Source organism: Anguilla anguilla, chromosome 15 (genome assembly GCF_013347855.1).
Source record: "Anguilla anguilla isolate fAngAng1 chromosome 15, fAngAng1.pri, whole genome shotgun sequence".
Classification (NCBI taxonomy): Eukaryota; Metazoa; Chordata; class Actinopteri; order Anguilliformes; family Anguillidae; genus Anguilla; species Anguilla anguilla.
The window spans coordinates 3199089-3219223 of record NC_049215.1 but is presented as its reverse complement, the minus strand read 5'-3'; the positions used below and the strand labels follow the sequence as shown (position 1 = coordinate 3219223).

At 39.4% G+C, this 20135-nt stretch overlaps 1 protein-coding gene across 1 annotated transcript; it reads right to left on the bottom strand.

Moving 5' to 3' along the window:
* Window positions 1-239: 239 nt before the first annotated feature.
* Window positions 240-13625, bottom strand: LOC118213830. The gene is made up of 8 exons (XM_035393024.1): window positions 13107-13625; window positions 7116-7200; window positions 5899-6150; window positions 5577-5621; window positions 4849-4929; window positions 4721-4747; window positions 3633-3687; window positions 240-2193 (listed from the first exon to the last, which is right to left on the bottom strand). The coding sequence occupies exons 2-8, from the start codon at window positions 7189-7191 to the stop codon at window positions 2100-2102; spliced, it is 630 nt and encodes a 209-aa protein (XP_035248915.1). The 5' UTR covers window positions 7192-7200; window positions 13107-13625; the 3' UTR covers window positions 240-2099.
* Window positions 13626-20135: the final 6510 nt, after the last annotated feature.

The window sequence follows — 20135 nt, the reverse complement described above, 5'->3', positions numbered from 1 at the left end:
TAGCTATTGTAGGTTTTGGTCTTTTCATAGGATGCTGACAATAAGAAAATACAAAATTTTGACGGCCTTATCCTTTAAAAAATGATAAATGCAGATATGACACATTTTAAATGTATTTCCACAATATTGCATTGTGAATTTGGTTCACCCTTGTATTGGAGTAGTCTAAATAATGCCATACATAGTTTAAGACATTAACGTTTTGAAATATAAAAATGAACTGAGCAGTAGACATCCCCTTCAATTCAGCCCAGTGCTTTATTGCTACCTCCACCTTACAGTACTTACGAATGTGCTTCAGCTTCAGTGCTTGCATACAAAAATACAAAACATACATGTTTCTGTAAACAAATTTCCCAAACAAAAAATTATTAATATCTTCCACAGACCATACAAATCGGCTATAAAAAATGAAACATTGTAACGCATGGTCCTTAGTGCTCTGAAATACCTTTTTGCAGGCAGCTTGCACTGTTGGTACATTCAAACAAACAACAGAGCTCTTTGGCACAGTGAGAGGAGGGGGAGAGCTGGCTTCACAATGGCTAGCAGCATTTCACTTAGTGTAGCTTTCATTTTATCTCAAATCACCAAACAATAAAAAAAGCCCAAAATACATCAACTAAAACAAGTTCAAAACACTGAAACCAACTTTTTAAAGGGTAAGCACCACATAATGGCTTCCCCAAAAGATATTAGACCTTTTTTTCGTCCAGGGGCTCTCATTAAATTAAGCTGCAATTGTTGTTAGTATGGCTCCAAATATAACAAATTGATCACTTCTGACAGAAACACTTGACGTCACGCAGCTTCAGTGATGAGGTGACAGGTGCTACAAGGCCGAGGAGCTGAAACCCATGATTTTTACTCTCTTGTACTTTAAAAAAATTTAGCTTGAAAAGATGACAGAAATGAACAGCACTGAAATATTTGATTTGGAAACAAAAGAAGACTGATGCCAATTGTATGCATCCCTGTCCGTCCAGTACGAGGATATTAGACAATATAGGCACCATACTAACAGTGTTAGGTTTATCAATGCCTTCAGATGGACGGCACTAGCCGTCCATCTGAAGTTTGTACATTGCGATATACTCTAATCCACCTCTAGCAAGCAAATTACTCCAGCATCATATGTTGCTTTAACTTGTTTTCCATTACATTACATTTGGCAGACGCTTTTATCCGAAGCGACGTACAAAAGTGCATACCACGCTACTGCAATAATTTTCCAATGTGCATCAAGTTGTAGCGATATAAGTTAATACTTCAATGAAAAAAGGGGCTAGCTATAGCTAATTTGGCAGTATCTCATTTCCTCACTCTATCACGTTACAAAATATGACGTAGGCTATATTTTGGGGGGACATCGATTTGGGTGGGTGGCCCAAATAAAGTCAAAGGAAGGCACTGTTAGGCATCACTGACACAGTATTCAGTTCATAGCATTACAATTCACATTCATAACGTGTGTTTGTGCACAAAACCGATTTGTAAGATGGGAAATAGACAGAAACAATTGCGGCAGTTCAGCAGGTCACTCTCAGCAGAATTTAAAGGTGCAGTACGCAAGTTTGCAGAAACAAGAAAGAGAGAGTTAGAAGGTTTTTTTTTCCTAAATCTATCTCCCCTCAGCTTATAGGCTAGGCCAGAGAGTTATGTTAAGTCAAACTAGGAGGCATGACAACAAGCTACAACATCAAGATCATGACACAAGCATAATATAAGTGCTGGATAGAGGTAGATGCAACATGACAGTGACACAGGAGGTACATGTGCAATGTGCCATAGGAACGAAGCAGAAGTACAAGTGCTAAGAATGATCCTAGGTTGGTAGTGCCCTGCAGAGTGGTGACAGTTAGCCCAGGTACTGTCTGAACAGATGTATCTTCAGACCACAGCAGAAGATGGACAGGGACTGACAGGTTCGTACAGGGGTGTTGCCGAGAATAATTCCTCCGAAAAGATCAAGTATTCAGATGAGCTGGCCACTAAAAGTACTTAGAATTAGTACTTAAAATTAGGGAGGTCTTTGTTAGTTATTTCAAGTCATAGGTGTACTGGCTAACCGCAAAATATGTGGACTACGTTAGGAACGTTCAACTGTGCTCATCGTCTCTATTAAGAAGATCCATCTCCACGTTATTGTCAGGGGGACGCTCCCCGTCCTGTCCTTCCCGACGCCTCTTATGCCTGAGGAGGAAGAGCCAAAATTATATTTCCTGTTGACTGTCAACAAGAGGTCACCTTAATGTTTAAACCTCTTCACACGTGGAAATAAAATACTCCAATTGTGCTGGTCTGTGTGAAGGATGAGTAGTTCTGTTCCAGGCTTTCTCTTCCACCATTTACCCTGCTTTAATTAGCCGTTACACCAGGGGTGCACATCTCTGGTCCTGGAGGGTCGGTCAGTGTGCTGATTTTTGTTCAAACCAATTCCCTTAGTTTTAGTTCTTGGATCACTGGATAAACTGCTATACTTGAGCACAGTAAAATCTTTGGGATGCACTTGCACTCTGTGACTGTAGCTGGTGCTTATACAAATGTCAGGTCAAGATATCCATCCATCCACTATCTATACCCACTTAACCTGGTCAGGGTTACGGGGGGTGCTGGAGTCTATCCCAGCATGCATTGGGGCGAGAGGCAGGAATACACCCTGGACAGACAGCCAATCTATCGCAGGGCACACACACCATTCACTCAACATTCACTCACACATTCATACCTATGGGCAATTTAGAGTCTCCAGTTAGCCTACCTGCACGTCTTTGGACTGTGGGAGGAAACCGGAGTGCCCGGAGGAAACCCACACGGACACGGGAGAACATGCAAACTCCCCATAGAAAAGCATCGGGCCAGATTCGAACCCGGGACCTTCTTGTGACAGTGCTACCCACTGCACCACTGTACCGTCCCAGATCAAGATATGAGTGAGCTAATCAAATAATTAAGGGCAAAGGTTGGTAAGAAATCTTGAAACAGGTCGGCCCTTGTTGTGCACCCTTGCTTTAAACCAATGCAGTTTTGCTTGCAGAGGAAACCACAGTAACCTGCTTCACAGTTTTCAGCTGTGCGCAAGCTTATCAGAACATGCAGTCATGTCATTACATGCAAGCGGCCAATTCAGCTGCTGAGCTGGATTTGACATGAAATCCAGATACAGATTTCCCTCCTTGCCCACCCTGGATTCATACACAGCATTGGTTACACACCATCAATACAATACAATAAGATCTTATATAGCACTCTTCATGCGTACATCCCAGGGCGCTTTACAAAAAAAAGAATAATAATAATAATAAATAAATAACCTAAGAAGTCAAAATTAAGAGAAATGAGAACAAGTAAGTCTTAAGATACGTTTTAAAAGAACCAATTGTAGCTGCACCTCTGATATGGCTCGGGAGGCACGGTGCACCTAATCTACACACAGAAGTTACCTGTAAATATCCACTACATATAATTGCCCCATTTTCCCCAGGCATTGTAGATTCTGTGGGTTCTGTGGGTTCTGTGGGTACCCCCCCCCCCCCCCAATTCAGTTTTAAACAATTTATGTCTGTTTCCCTTTTGTGCGCATCTATGAATTCTGCATGGCCTATGAAAATGTTTTTTTGGAAACAACTTACCGTCTTCGATAAATAACGATGGCACTGACACCAATGATGACAATGACAGCAAATACTGCATGAGGAGAAGAACAATCAATTAATGGACACCTTTGACATTAAACTTGACTTCAAAGACTGCACACTGATAGCATCGTATATTCTCCCAGGCCACTGATCTGCTGAGTGAATATGCAGGCACTGTACAGCACTATTACATTACTGTTTCTTAGCAGATGCTCTTATTAGGGGTGCACCGAGAATGAATTTTTATGGCCGATGCCAGTGGCCGATTGTTTAAAGCCAAATCAGCCGATTCCAATAGGTGAAAGTTTTTTTTTTTTGTTTCAACAGGTAAGCTAACAAAGAAAAGACTGTTCATGGTTTATTATAATAATGAAGCATTAGGTCTATTGTTACTGTTGTCATAGCACACGATGAAGGAGCTCTGATTCAGCGTGGCCAAATCTTTTCAGCTGCTTCCAGAAGAGTGCGTTTTGACGCTTCACACCGTGATCTGCGCCAGCACGTGATAACAGCAGAAGAGTCGATTTCTCTAGTAAGCTTCTTGAAAGCTGCAGGTAGCGCATGCTCACGTTTCTTACATCATAAAACCGGAATACAGATCGGCCAACTGAAAATAACCCAGCCAGTCACCGATCGTGTGTTCCAGCCTGTTCCGATCCACAGCCGATCAATCGGTGCACCCCCAGCTCTTACGCGGAGTGACTAACAAAAGCGGAGAGCATCAGTAAGACAGAAGTGTGACATCACCTACTGCAAAAGGCTACAGATATTGAGGTGCCAACATTACAGAGTTCAATATCAGTGAGTCAGTGAGTATGGGACTAAGCACTGAAACATAAGCACTGTATATTAGTACAATAACAAACGCGGAAATGCGGGTATGGTACTATTAGCCAATAAGGCTCCAATCTCTTTGGTACAATCAACATGTACTGTAATGTAACCCATGGTTATGATTCTTATTATTTATTGATAAGTGCACAAAGGAATGTTCCCTTTGCCCATTTGTCCTTCACCGCCTGCTAGAGATATGGAGGTTGCAAGTTTGAATGCTGGATATGCAGTAGCTGTAGGAAACTTACCTGAACCGCCTGCAGCTCCAGCCGTTTCTGGAAGGAAAAAAAACAGAAGAATGGATGAAATCTTTGAGTTCTGAAGGAGATCAGCAGGCAGTTTTTTGCTAGTGCCTATTCCTTTTCTCAGTACTCACTCCAGGGTGACATGGTGGGCGCGGGCGCGGGCGTGGTCATGGGGTTGGCGGTAGCATTAATCTGGTTCAAGTCCGGTGCTCCTGTGCAGCCAAGAGGGTAAAAAGCAAAAAAGTTCCATGGCTTTACATTCTGATAGAGGCTACTCAGAACAAGTCTTCCCATTGCAGCAGCATCACCACACAAACACACACAAATATACAGTGAGCTCCAGAATGTTTGAGACAAAGATGTATTTTGTGTGTATTGTCTGATCACAAATTTTAGATTTGTATTCTAACAATACACAAGGGGGTAAAGTGCAGATTCTCAGGTTTTATTTTTTATCTTGGTTTCATCATGTAGTCCCCCCATTTCAGGGCACCATAATGCTTAGGACATATTAATATGTAAATGAAAGTAGTCATGTTTAGTACTTTGTCACAAGAGTACAAAGCCAAATCAAAAATCAAAAATAAAGAAAGAAACTATATCTTAACAAAACTGTATAGTTTAAGATTGGAGGGGGGGGGGGTTATATCTTATATTTACAGAACTCTGTGGTCTGTTAAAGATCCTTCTCAGCAAACAGTAGCATGGCCATCCTGTTTTTGCAGATAACTAGTGGTTTGCATCGTGAAGTGTAGCCTCCGTAGTTCTGTGCTTTAAGGCTTCTGCGGACAGTGGACACAGATCCGTCGTGCATGTGTTTGGGGTCATTTCTTCATTCCAGCTCACAGAAAGCACTTACCAGAGGAAGATTTGAGACTGGGAGGCAGATCAAGATCAGCGCAAACTGCAGGAAGAGGTTATGATTACACACAACTTACATACGATTGCATATGATCACAAAACTACACACAGGGAAGATTGATAGCTGTGCAAACTGCATTTCTATTGTGTCCAGTCCTAGACACTTACATTGTATGTGAAATGAAGGAATTTCAAGCAGATTTTGGCTTAGGTTTTGGTTTTTACAATGTAATCATCTGCAAGGTATGCGGAACCTTCGTTCCCACTACTCTTCACCACAACAACCGCACTCAAACTGGAGCCAGGGCAGGAATACTCACGCATGTTGGTCGACTGGAATGGCTTCCAGTCCTCTGAAGAGCCATCCTTCCCTTCGAAATGAAGGGTCTGCTCAGTCCGTAGGACAAGGTTCCCATTACTCAAGGTACAGGGTGTATCTTCCTTTAGGTTGTCCTCAAAGCAGTTTTGGATTTCTTCATTTCCTTTCGTCCATAGCTTTTTGTGGCTGCTGGCCAGCATGATTCTGCTCACACCAGATTTGCAGCCCTTTTCCGAGCAAACTGCACACTGTCCTGTGACATGGAAATGGGAAGATTTACTTTCCCGAGATGGGGTTTGTGCATAGATGACAGATTAAAGAGCAGTGTTCCCAGTCGTCATGACAGGACACCCAAGACCAAACAAGTGAGGCATGTGTAGGACTGTGATCAGCCGAAATAAAGTGTTGGAAACCTTTATTCCAAGGATGCTGTTCTGCAACACAGAGAGACATTTCGCCCTCTTTTTTTCCCTTTGGTTTTACTGGAGTATCAGGGTCAGATTCATCACTTAGAGGCATAAGATCAGGACTGTAGCTGCAGAACGAGCATAGCATGTTCCATATTATGTTTCTGTTACTGCTTTGGTGTATGTTGGTAGAAATATCTCCACATTAGTTCTGACTAGTCATAATTTAAGTAAGATATCTAAATGACCTTCATAGGTATCCGAAACTGGTCATGCTATTAAATGTTAAAAGGGCTTGCCATAATAAGTCAAAATACATTTGCAGATATCTTGAATTATCATTCTTACTAGTCAGTTCATAATTGCATCATTCTGACTAATCACATTGTAATTATGACTAGTCAAAATATATTTGTAGATATCTAAAATATAATTATGGACACTCAAGAGACGCTATTACATGTCAAAAGGCCTTGCCATAAATCTCAGCCTAACATAATTACTACACTGAATATTTCACCTGCATATTGCAAACCACTTAATTTGGTTCAGTAATGGGAATGATTTCCTCTAAAACGACGATAGAGTATGCCTTAAAATTAAACGATTTTAGTACTTTACAATGTAAACTGAGTCAGTCACTAGGGCTGCAGTATTATAATAATAATAATAATAATAATAATAATAATAATAATAATAATAATAATAATAAACTATTCTCATCGTTTTGAACAATGTTTGCGGTTTAGTTTCAGGTGCTATGTCTAGCACCCAGTAGGCACTAAAAACCAGAAACTCACAGCCTACTCACCGCCATATGGATATGCCTCACCGAAGCCAAGCCCGACCATTCCACACAGAAATATCCATGGACTCCACATGTTCATGAGAATATCCTGTCAAAAAAAAACTAATTTGATAACCACTCAGCAATTTAAAAGAAGCATCAAGTAGTATAAGAATAGTTTTTAAAATACTAATTTAATAGAAGAATGTTCCTTAACTTAACCAAGGACAGTAGTTTTGGAAACACAGTCAATAACACCACAAGCAGTGTATTTATTATATGCTTTGCACCGATTTGCCTAGTAACACAGGAACTCTGCGGTTGACCTATCCATAGAAATAAGTATATTGTATCTTATTTTGTTGGGTAATCTGCGTGTATGTACACCTTTTGGTTATGTTACACAAAAACATATTGACTCCGGCAGTTTATTTATTTATTTATTTATTAATTAAGTAATTTTTGGAGGGCTACTTTTTCTTCTACTTGAGCAAATTTTCTTAATGTAATATCTACTTGAGTAATTTTCTTTACCTAACAATACTTCTACATCTACTACTCCTAAATCTAGGCGTGTGGAAGGTGATGGACGCTTCAAATGGAGAAATAGGACAGGTGAGTTGGTGCCTGGAGGTGGAGTTGCATAGCCAGTAGTAGGCATAATTCAATGTTAAGCATCACCACAATTTCTTACAGTAGTTCTATTGTTTGTGGTAAAAGTTGGAAAACAGCACTCCGACGAATGTTACCTCAATTGCACCTTTGGTATAGCCACTGTTATACAAAAAATATTTAAGGAGGATTGCGATTGAAAGCGTAGACCTATAGGTAAAGATTCAGTGGTCCCATCACTGATATTTGACCATGTCGAACTTCGCTTTTTAACTTGAATTTGCATAATAAAATTAATGAAACACAGAAAATGTTATTTCATCATAAATAAATGCTGCAAATGATATAAGGAAACACCAGACAGTGATACCATATTTACATTTCAGTACTACTCCAGTCTAAAGTAGTTTCGCGGTTTCACTCTATTTACTCATTTAATATAGCCTACTCCTTAACAATAAAATAAAGCAGCATTTCTTGTGAGAATCGGTGTTTTTTTCTGAGTAAAACGTGGCGTCAGAAGTTCGAATGTTCTCACTTGAAATATCCGAGTGCCGAGTTTGGAGTTGTTTTCAACGCAGCATCCAAAAGGCCAGCTTTCGGTTCTCAACCTCAGTACCGGATGTATTGTCACCCCCCTGCTGATATCTATGTTTCCGCTCAAAAAAGCAAGTTCCCCATTGGGCTCCATTCATTTTTGACAGCAAAAATAAAATACTTTCACTCGCATATTGATTTTAACTCCGTGCATTATATTAAAGAAAAATCAACGTTTTTTCGAGATAAAATATTTTTTCCTAGCACACCGTGCAACATGTCTACAATTTTATTAAGAAAACCCAATAATTGTATTTATTTACTAAATCCAACTGTTTATTTCTTCAGTCTACTTTTAAGATTACAGTTTGAATTAATGACTTATAGACAGGCTTTGTGTGAGTAACTTGGTATTTTTGTACTTTGACGTTGTACCATCTACAAGGTTTCAATTCACACCCTCCTCGTAACTCCCCTACCACATCCTCAGGTACAGATCACGTCAGCCCATGGGAGTGTGCACATCCCCCCTACTGCTTCCCCACCATATAGCCTAGACACTAAAGCAGGCTGCGGGCCCATACCAAATTGCTAACTTAGCTAAATTATATAGATATTCATGTAGGCTACTGAATGAAGTTACGTTAGCCAGCGAAGCTAGTTAGTTGACCTTACATAAAGATACCTCGACTGACTAACGTTAGTATCTAACGTGACTTGGTAGCTAAACAAAGGTAGGCTGTGTTCACGCATAACGTCTTTTTAAAAAAACATTTTTTTTTAAACGCAGTTCCAAAATGCAGTTGAGTGCATCCTTTGTTACCATAACTTATACTAACCCAAGGCTTTCCCCGAGGATATGGAGTAGCCAGCCAGTGGGGAAAAGTGGCCGGTGGGGGAAATTATGCATTATGCATAGGTGACTTAGGCGCATCAACTGTCTTAACGACTACTTGTATTTTTATTTATTTTTATTTTTATTTTTCCATAGATTGCGTTGTTGCCGTTCTCGTTGTTAGTGTTAATCAGTTTAACCATCAGGGTCCAAGTTGAACTATGCGGTTGTTCCCTGTACTTGGACCGGTACTTCTCTCTAGGGGTTTCGTCATACTTGTTCCTGGTTATGTTATACACTTTGTTGTACGTCGCTCTGGATAAGAGCGTCTGCCAAATGCCTGTAATGTAATGTAATGTAATGGATAGAAGAAGGTTTCTGGCTTTTATTGCGATGGTTATTAACTGTGCTAGCGAGATAGAAACACAGTCAGAGAGAATCAGGATGATGGTGGATGCAGCGAAAGAAATTGTGGGTATAACGGATGTGAAGGTGGACGAAATACAGTGAATTTTGGCGAAAAGGTTTGGAGGGAGTCAGATGCCAGGGATATAGCGAAGTGGTTCAGGTATGGGAGTGTGGGGCTATTTATTTATTTCATTTTTTTGAGAACTAAATCAGATGCCAATTGTTTACCGTTGGTGGCGGAAATGCACCAATTTAGGTTTGCCAACGGCCATCAAAATCAGATAAGAAGAAGAAGGAACTGATACAGACAGATGGGCACGTTTCTCTATCATGCTCGCATTGTTTTGAAGCGAGGCTAGTGGTCATACATGTATGCGCATAGCGAATCGCAACTTGTTAATCAAAACTATTGTATTAGAATAAAAATATAGCACGCATTACACTAAGTGGAGATCAAGCTATGTAAAGTATTTGTCTTGCTTCATTTATCGAACATATTAATGCTAGCTACTTGAAACGCCACGGGTTAGCCATAGAATGTTAGCCTTTATAGCAATGGAGCATGAAATGGCCGTCGCGAGAAAGTTAGACACAGTGATTATGTTCTATTTTTATGCACAGGAGCCGGAGACGAGTTACATTATTGTACCGTATATTGACAACCTACTTGTTCTGTTTTATTGCCAGTGCTAATAAAGCACGCGCTGTGAACCCAACCCATCCTGTCTGCCTATGATTTCTGCAAGAGTAACGTCGGTCGGGAACGAGGGGTTACATACATTAGAATAAAAAATTAATATAATAAAGTAGCCGGCTGGACTTAAATGAGTAGTCGGCTGTTTGGCCGGCAGCCGGCGCTTATGGAAAGCTCTGCTAACCTAAAGTTAACGTTAGGTAACAGGCTAGTTTTGCTAGCGACTGAAATAAACACAAACACCAACCAGAAACTCTTAGGACGCGTCCAATTTTACTACACAAATGAATATTGGTGATACAGCTTAACTGGCATACATACATTTCACTGTGCTCTGATACGAACATAATAAGTTTCTCCACCGCTATATTGCCTTCTACAATTTTGACGTTTCTATGGGACATGACAGAAATTCTCTGTCCGTCTCCTTTATGTCCTTCGGTTGCATTTAAAAAAAAAAATTACATATGTATCTCAACATGTTTATTCTTCCTATGTGTACAAGTTAAGGTAATCCAAATATATTTCCATTATATCTCAAGCATGTTTTTGGTGAAATGAATAGACTTTTGACTACATACAATATGTGTTGCCAGCTTTCTTTCACAAATATGGTAAGGATAATGGTCGAAAACAACGTGAAAACACTAAAAATAACTTAAAATTTCCTTCGAATAATTTCAAACCCGCCAACCACCACCACCCTCCGGAACCCCGACAGCATGTAAGCCCTCTGAAAACCTAGGGAAAACCCTGAAGAGGCTAGCACATGTTTCCTACTATAATTTCCTTTTGATGAACATGTCATTACTCATTACCAAAAATTACCATCATTTATAAAGAATATCTTCATGAATCAAAAAGCTCTTATGTCAAAAACAGTGAACACTTGACTTGTAATAGAAAAAGTATAGATAATCAGTGATCTTTTTTTGTTGGCTTTGTTGTCATGACAAAAATGAACAATTCTTTAATGCATTGTGTTATTGTGCTCGAATTTGTGTAATTCTAGTGAGATTCAATTTGGAACATTAATGATACACATAAGTCACATGTTACGCAAATATACATAAGTAGTGGTTTGATGCTGCATTCGCTAAAATTGGGAGTCACCTCTCAGATACGTTAGGTCTTCTGCCTGACTGACTGTCTTCTGCCTGGTTGTCTGTCTTGTCTGCCTCCCTGAAAGATTGCTGTACGTACAAAAATCAGTGTTTTTAAGGGCTGAGAGTCTGTGGTCACTGTGGTTATTTCAGTGGGAAACCCTGAAAAGTGCCAAACTCTCGGTGCTGTATAGGTATTGGGCATGACGCCCCGCCAAGGCGTAACTTGGCGGGATGGCATACCTGCCAGCCCAATGGTTTACCATGATGCTTCACATTTAGGTACCCAGTGCGCATGCTCTGGTGCCAAAAGCCCCACAGTCAAACATGGCAGCCTCCATCAACTGGCTTCATGTGCCACGGAGCCCCAAGAGCAGCACCCATAGGAATCCATGGAACCGGCACATCGTTGTGTGACCCCCTGTCATAATCTGTGATTTAAGCTGACGCTTACAACTTGGAGGTTTTTTATCCACACACAATTCTGTCTTTCGATCCACTGAATTCTGCCCCTTTCCAAACAAAATAATTATATTGTTAACAGCAAGCTCACACTGCTCTCCATGTCATCTGGATGGCGGGGCGGCATGCCCCATACCTATACAGCACCGAGAGTTTGGAACTGTTCAGGGTTTCCTAAAGCAATGGCCACAGTGACCACAGTCTCCTTTACAAACAGTCATTTCTCTACCTTCTGACCCCATTTCAACAGACAGAATTCATGAACAACTTCACACATCCACACAATAAAGCCCCAAAACTTAAGGAAGTTTGTGTTCCTTCCTTCCTCTTCTTCTTCTTTTTCTTTTTCCTGCCTGATTACATCAGAGATGCTCCAGGCCCACAAAGAATATGTCTCCCCATTGGACATTTAGGTGCATCAGCCAATACAAATATTGCATACATGTGCAAAATGGACACAGATGTGCACTTGTTTAAGAGAGCAAAAATTTGCTACTCCCGTGTCTTCTTCATTAGTAGCTCACCAGGTGGCACGTCTGCCTGCCACACTAATGGATGAGTGACAGGCCCGGTTCAAATCCCCCCTCAGACTCAAGCAAGCCTCTCACTCATTACACTGCCTTGCTGGGTAACTAAAAATAAAACATTTAAACTATTGCTTTTGCATCTGCACACTCTTTGTGGGAAACTAATTTATATTTATGAAATGCAAATAAGTTATAAGTTATAAGACCGAGTGTATAACATTACTACAGACGGCTCTGATATTAAGCACCAAAATCAGCCTTGCACTTTGGTCCGGTAGGTAACGGTACCGGTCTTGCAGAAACTAGCGCAAGATAATGACTTCTTCACTCATTTTATCTACACCACTGTAGCTACCCTACAATGCCACATTTATAAATTAATGTTTGCTAGCCCTCTATATCCTCTACAGACATGCAAACAATTAGTAGCTCTGTTGTGCACAATAGCCCATTAAAAACACATTTAAAAATATGACATACACTTTCATTTATTTGTCATTCACGGTAAAGGAAAAATTATTGAATCCATGCTTGCTTTATGTGTTTCTTTCAGCTAGAATATGTGTTTGCATGCGTTTATGTGTATGTATGTCTCTCATGGCCTACATTTATACGAATGACTATTATCACTAACTCAATAACAAACAAATAACAAACAGTATAGAAAGAAATTATATCTGGATAAAAACATGTTTTCAACATACAAAAATGCAGAGTTACACACACATACAGTACAAAACACTGTCTTTAAGTCATTAATTAAAATCTAGGCCTTCCATTAAAAGTATTGCTATCACAATTGCACCAAGTTACAAGAAACAATATTGGCTATCTTACCTCACACAAATGAAACAAGCTGTATTCCAAAGCAACAGGATTCCTGTTAATGAATATTATATCCTAATTCAATAATTAATCTATCCTTTCTAATTGAGCAACATTTTGACTGCCCTTGTTTACAGAGTAGAAGGGTGCCTTTGCAGTGTGTTGTTCAGTGAATCACTTCTCATTACATTCGGGCAACGTCCCCTTTTTGAAGGCTGTGCTCAAATCTTGTTATAGGATCCACATAGAGAGTACAAAATTGCATCAACTGTCAGTTGAGACCTTGTGACCTGGTTTCAGTCTAGGTGGCAGTGTAGTATAATCTGGTCTTCTAACCTCAAGGTCACATTTTCGGTTCCTGGTTGTGGCACTGCCGTTGTACCCTTGAGCAAGGTACTCCAGCTGTATAAATGGATACAATGTAAAAGACTGTTTGTAACTTTAGCTGTACAATTTTAGCTGTACAATTACTTGAATAAAGTGAAGCTACTCCTGGGAGAGCGTTACGTTCGTGTGAGATGCGTGAGTGCATTTTCCTCCCCTCGTTTCTGTTCTCTCTGTTGCTTTCAATTTCCACAGTCCATGCGCCGCCCATCATCATTCCCATTCGTCATCCCCGCTGCCACCCATCATCATTCTATCTACTCAACCCCCTGCCCCGCCAATCAGCTCCCTTCTGCAATCATGTCTTCTCCAATCATCCCTCAGCTCTCCATTTTAAATACCCCCATTCTGTTCCTGCTGAAGTTCGCTTCCTCATTCGGTTGTGTGTGTGCAACGCTAAGTTTTGTGTGTGGGAGAGAGTTTTGTTGTCTAAAATCCGTCCTCCCTGTTTCACTTCAGAGACCAGTGATAGGTAAGATACAGGGGCCCCTATACACGTGCTTACACGTAGGGTGAGTCTATGCATATTAGTTTAGTGGTGGTGTCGCTCCCTATATTTATGACCGCTGGTCATAGTTAGGTTAGTTAAGTAGGTTTTGTTTTCTGTATCATTTAGTTTGTTGTATTATAAATTTGTAGTTAGGGTATTTTGTTTGTTATTTTCGGCACCACTCCTTTTATTTTTGACTGGTCTTGGTTGTGTGTCTCTGGTGTGTTTTTGTGTTTGAAAACTTGTGTAAATACTGTAAAATAGGCCTACTTGTAAATAATCCTACCTCTATCACAGTAAACACCCCATTAACTGTAGTCCACCTTGTGTGTCTCTTATTATTCTCACAAGTGTGCTTATATGTTCAATTACATCTCCTGGTGCCAAACATCATTTGTAAATATTTCACCCTTAACCCCTAGAAGGGTCGTAACAGAGAGCCTATGTGTCTTCAGTCGACCACGAGTTGACAGCCTTCTTGCATGCAATAATACAGAAGTGTTGAATAAATAACTCCGTAAATGCACTTATCCAGAATGCTAAAACAGCATCCATTTCTTTGTTCCTTTACATAGTTTCCATTTATACAAGTGGATATATATCAAAACAAGTCAGGTTAAGTACCTTTATCAGGGATACAATGGCAGTGTCCAACCTGGGAATGAGTCCTCTGGGTTACAAGGCCAGCTCTATTATACTGCATACAAATGCTGAAAATGTTCACTTTCACCACATATGAATTGTTTGATTACAAATATAACATTTTTGGGTACAGAGTCAAATCAAGAAAAAAATGTTTGTGTCCCAAACATTATGGCTTCGTAAATTTCCTCAATAGTAATCGTAACTGCTCAATCTAAATCACCAAAATTAAATCACTATTATACAGAGAAAGCAGTGCAGGTTCCAACAAGCAATTATACAAACAATAACCAAAACCACAGCCTTCTTTGTCTCCATGACCCTCTAGCAATACAAACACAGGCCTTCTGATACATGCATGCCAAAACTGTAGACACAAAACTGAAGTCATAAAATAACCAGCTTGAGTTGTGACACCAGCTCATTAACTAAGCGCGAGCATTGCCATTCTGTAACTGTGGGGCTGCAAGGTGCTCTTTCTACAAGGCTAAGGTGACACACGTGTTGCCTGGCACTGAGACGTCATTTCACAGGCTTTTGAGAACGACTACATTTGTTTGCAAAGCTGTTGACACACATACCCTTTCATCAAATGTTGTTTGTAGGCAAGATACTAAAACACGCCATTAGCCAATCTCTGTACAACTTAAAATAGTCAATACAAATCAATAAGGTATAAAAAAAATCAGAGGATGAGTACTATTAATACACACTATTCTGTGAATTAAGGATTTTACATTCCTGAATATTATTGAATAATACATAAAATGTAAGCTGCAAGTATTATCATATATAAGGATAACTATGTTTTGTACTGTCCAAAATTATTTTATTTCCAAATCAAACAAATATTATAAATTCATTATAAAACATAAATTTATGAACAGTCTCGTGAGAAGAAAAAAAATCAGTTTGGATACCTAAAGCTTATCACATTTCTGAAAAAGATTTACATTTGGATCACTGCACAGTTGTAGGAATACAAACACAGAAATTCAGAATTTCTAAACCTTGCATATAAATGCACGGATGCATGATATGTCAAGGGTGTATGCAAAGTATTAATCAAACCGAAACAACTACAAAAATAGTGTTTTGCACAAGAACATAAGGTGTATTAACTGAAAAACATGTTTTAATTTACTGAATTATGTCAATCCACACAGAGCATAGAACACAACTGGTTCAAATTAAAATTAATTTATATAATTTTGTGATTTAGGAGCTGAAAACAGGCTAAAGTTATTAAAAATCTAATGATCAGCACCATGTGGTCTCACATCTGAATACAATAATCCTTCAAAGCAGTGGTAATTTTGATTGGTTTCTAGTACTTACAATGAATAAAGTGTGTCCTTCATGCACTTTACCTTGTCCATGATCTGGAAAGAAAATTTAAACCTACATAAAATAAAGACTGACCAATCATTACAGAGTAATCATTCCACGTCTGTCAATCACAAGTCATGAATGACCTTATTCATGCCATATCTCAATCTACAAGATATGCATCGCACTCTAAATCACACGTGCATTGTACTGATGAAAATTTCAAGAACTCCGCAGTAGCAACACGTGTTTTAAAATTTACAGATTAAGGACGTAGTAAAACAGCAAAACACAATGTCAGGCTTCGTGTAGAAAATGCATGTTATCTCTGTACTGACTGATGAACAGGATGCAGATCATTATTACAAAATACACCCACAATTCAAGACACAGTGTAGGCCTTTAATTTAAAACAGAGTCAAGCTTTTTACAGAGACAAAATAAATACACTGTCAAAGGGAGAGCTGCTTGCTTAAGTTCCGATGTTAATAGCAGTAAGAATTACTTTTAGACATTAGCATGCTATTATACGGTTCATCTGACGCGTAAATCCTCTATGCTTGATAGATTATAGGCTATATCAGGGTTCGTACGGTCATGAAAAACCCGGAAAAGTCATTGAAATTTTAAATGCAATTTCCAGGCCCTGGAAAAGTTATGGAAAATAATATTTTTTGAAAAGTAATGGAAATATAGCTACAGTTGCATCAAATACAATTGCTAATTAATCCAATCATAAAAATAGTATGTATAGTAATAAAACGTAACTTGGCACGTATCCTTCGCGGTATTTTGGTGGTGTGAGAAGTTAATTCGGTCTGGCTCAGTCTGTTTACAGGCACGCCCAACAGGCACGCTTCTGCTAATGTAGCAGTTAGTAAACGTAGGCCCTACGGTGCCAACAATATGCCAGGGAAGTGCAGCTTCAATAATATATCAGGGCTCGAAATTAACTTTTTTACTTGGTAGCACTGGTGCTACCAATTTCAAAAAGTTAGGAGCACCCACCAAAATGTAAGGAGCACCAACAATATATGCAATAGATTTTTTATTGATAAAAAACGACAATAACAGTACGGTTTACAAGTAACAGTTAAACTGTCACGCCTAAAATGTGTCGACTCTTCAAGGAATTGCGTGTTATGCATTCAAACGACAAACACATCACATTAATACCGCTAATTAAATCAACCGCCAGTAAACTGCATCGGAGAAATGAGCTGTTTCAACCGGGTCGCTACACAAAACGCTACGTTAATGTTTCAAAAAAAAAAAAATGCCGTAATCGTTCGCTTCAACTTTTCAGCTTTCGATAACGCTAATAAATTGAACATAAACTTTTGTCTTCAGGTAACACGTAAACGCATTAGCTCTCTGTGTCACGTGACAGTGGAGTGCTGCAAAAGGGAGTGATTGAAGGCTAATATTAACCAATTTAAAGTCAGCATTAAAGGTAAGAATGTCAAGCTCACGATTGATTAGAAGGGTCACCGTCAGCTCACAAGGCACATACTGAGTGTACTAGCTAGCGAATGTACAGAGAAAGAGACGTTCGACTGAAACGTCTGGTTGCACCAGAACAATTATTTGCACTCGCACAAATGCTCCCAATTATATTTCGAAGTCGCACAGATTAAATTTTGGGAGCATATGCGACCAAAATGGTCGCAATTTCGAGCCCTGTTTGAGACATTGACGAAAATGTTAAACTATTCGAATTAAAATATGAAAGAATGTATCTAAGTCTGGTGTTTATTTGTTTTAGAGAGGCACCATATGTTTCAGATGCAGACCTAATTTTACTTAGTGTTACAATAAATAATTTTAAATCGTCCCGCTGAGAGAGTAATTTGTTTTGGTCATGGAAATTCAGTTTGACCTCAAGCCTTTCACGTTGACCTTAGATCAGCCTGATTTATTGCTGCGTGGTGCAACACGCTGAATGCGTCATAACTAACTCATGTTCACGGAATGACGTATGTTTAACTTCAGTATTTACAGTATGTATAGGAATGAGTAGAAAACGTTTAAAATAATGGATGCGGTATGTATTAATGATATCTGTGTTTATGTAAAGTAGCAGCATATCATACAATTACATGACCCAAATAAACAAAATATTTTAATTTGAAAATGATTAACTTCTATTTGTTGTTAGTGCCATACCGTGGCACATCAAAGCACCCAAAATATATGAATCTGTCAGTTTACAAAAACCCCATCAGTAACCTGTATGCTAGAGGAGAATAATACATTTAAACAAAGGCTTTAGATGAAAACAGGTGTGCAATGTATTTCATTTAGGGAAGGCATTCTATTTGCTTGTTTTTTGGGGGGGTATAATTCATGCCAGGCAAGACTGAAAGACAGTTTGGAGGTACTACAGGCACGCCTGCTCCTCTAATTCAGCCACATTCAGATGTATGTTCTCACTAACTCTCAAAGCCCGGGTTGCCCAACCCTGTTCCTGGAGATCTATTCCTGTAGGTTTTCACTCCAACCCTAAAAAAGCAGACCTCATTCAACAGCTAGAGATATCCTTGAGCTGCTAATTAGTACAATCAGGTGTGCCAAATTAGGGTTTAAATGAACCTACAGGATGGTAAAATTCCAGGAACAGGGTTATGCAGCTCTGCTCTAAGCCTTGGAGGCATTCAGGACAACGGACAGCGGCAGCCTCACCTGCTTACGTGCACTGCCGATGTGTCATTTGCCTAGTGCTTTGTAATTTTCAGTAGGTATGGTTTCCAAATACACACAATGTTACACTAGCAGCACACAGAAAACACATGGCAACCCAAACTGGGTATTGCCAAGACCTCCATATAGGAGTTTAGTTTTGTAGTCATCTACTTTGCTTAACAATGTGTGTCATAGTAATTCAGCACTGGCAGATAAAATTTGTAGGACCCTGGGAAATAGGGGACATATATGAACATCCACTTATGGCTGAAATACAAGATGTCGCAAGTTAATATGGGACTGTTGGTGAGCCTAGAGGTTGCATAGGTAAGCTATGATAAGAGCCAGGACTAAGAGCTATGCTGCTCCTTGTGGACTCCGGATGTTGTAGTGGAAGAATCTACAGGATCAAGCCATTGATGCGACAGTAAACTGACATGAAATATTCTGAATGGAAAAGGGTTTATGATCAGTCACAGCACTGCTCTAAGAGAATAACTTAACAACTTTTGGTCACTCTTTCATGGTTTGTAACAGAATCTTCATACAGCCTCCTGCTTATTTGTAATGCACCGCAAAGTGTTTGCTGCACAGGTAAAATTAACCGCTGTCACTCAAACTTGACTTTTCCAAAGTAGCAAAAAAAAACAGCAATCCCAAGGTAATGACAAATAATGTTATGTATATGGGAACATAAATATAGCATAATGCAAGATGCTGTTATGCAGGGCCCAAGAAGGAGACAAAAGGGGAAGGAGTCTCTAACAAAGAGGTGTCATCTCTGGATGGCCTGGCCAGGCCACCTCCACCAATCAGCCCTGGTACCTGTATTTATCTACATTGACCACTTGATGTCGCTGTTTACTTTATTACATACAAAATAATGTATTAACATGTAGCAAACAACATGCTGCACTTAGTAATATAAGGGGTTACATTAAAGCTGGCCGTGTCATTAGAGAAATTATATTTAAGACTGCTTTGCATTTCAAATTGACTGATATTGCTGTGGTTTAACCCAAATGTCTATTACTCTGAATATGATCAATGAATATAGACCTACGGAATATGGAATGAAGATTGGACTGTGATTTTGACAAATTATGCCTGATGAGTTCAACAAACAACCGCATAATGATTTTTTATTCATTACCACATCATCTGTAGTGAGTACCCTTTCAGAAGTAACTGATTTGAACTAGAATCATAATGAACCGGCTGCTCGTAAATTGTATGGACATGCCAATATTAATATTATGTGCGTCCTGTTCCATATTGCGATAAACAGAATTTACCTTCCTAGTGTGCACATCCTGATTGGCAGAGCTGGTCTTAATTAGCATATCCGGTGAGGTAGCTATAGTGGCTATTGTAAGATTCATGCCAGGTGAGGGAAGGCCTAAGGTTGTTTTTGTTGCTTTATTGTTCCTTTGTTGGATGAGGTCGAAGCACCCATCAGTTACTCAGACCGACATTACCAACATTGTCCAGTCGGGACCACAAACATGTACAAA

Bases quoted from the DNA above. Each gene is read 5' to 3' on its own strand.
- LOC118213830 (XM_035393024.1), bottom strand. From the start codon at position 7,191: ATGAACATGTGGAGTCCATGGATATTTCTGTGTGGAATGGTCGGGCTT. The intron at 5,622-5,898 runs GTGAGTATTCCT...CTCTTCCTGCAG, and splicing joins ATTCCAGTCGACCAACATGC to TTTGCGCTGATCTTGATCTG. The intron at 4,748-4,848 runs GTGAGTACTGAG...TTTTCCTTCCAG, and splicing joins GCCCACCATGTCACCCTGGA to AAACGGCTGGAGCTGCAGGC.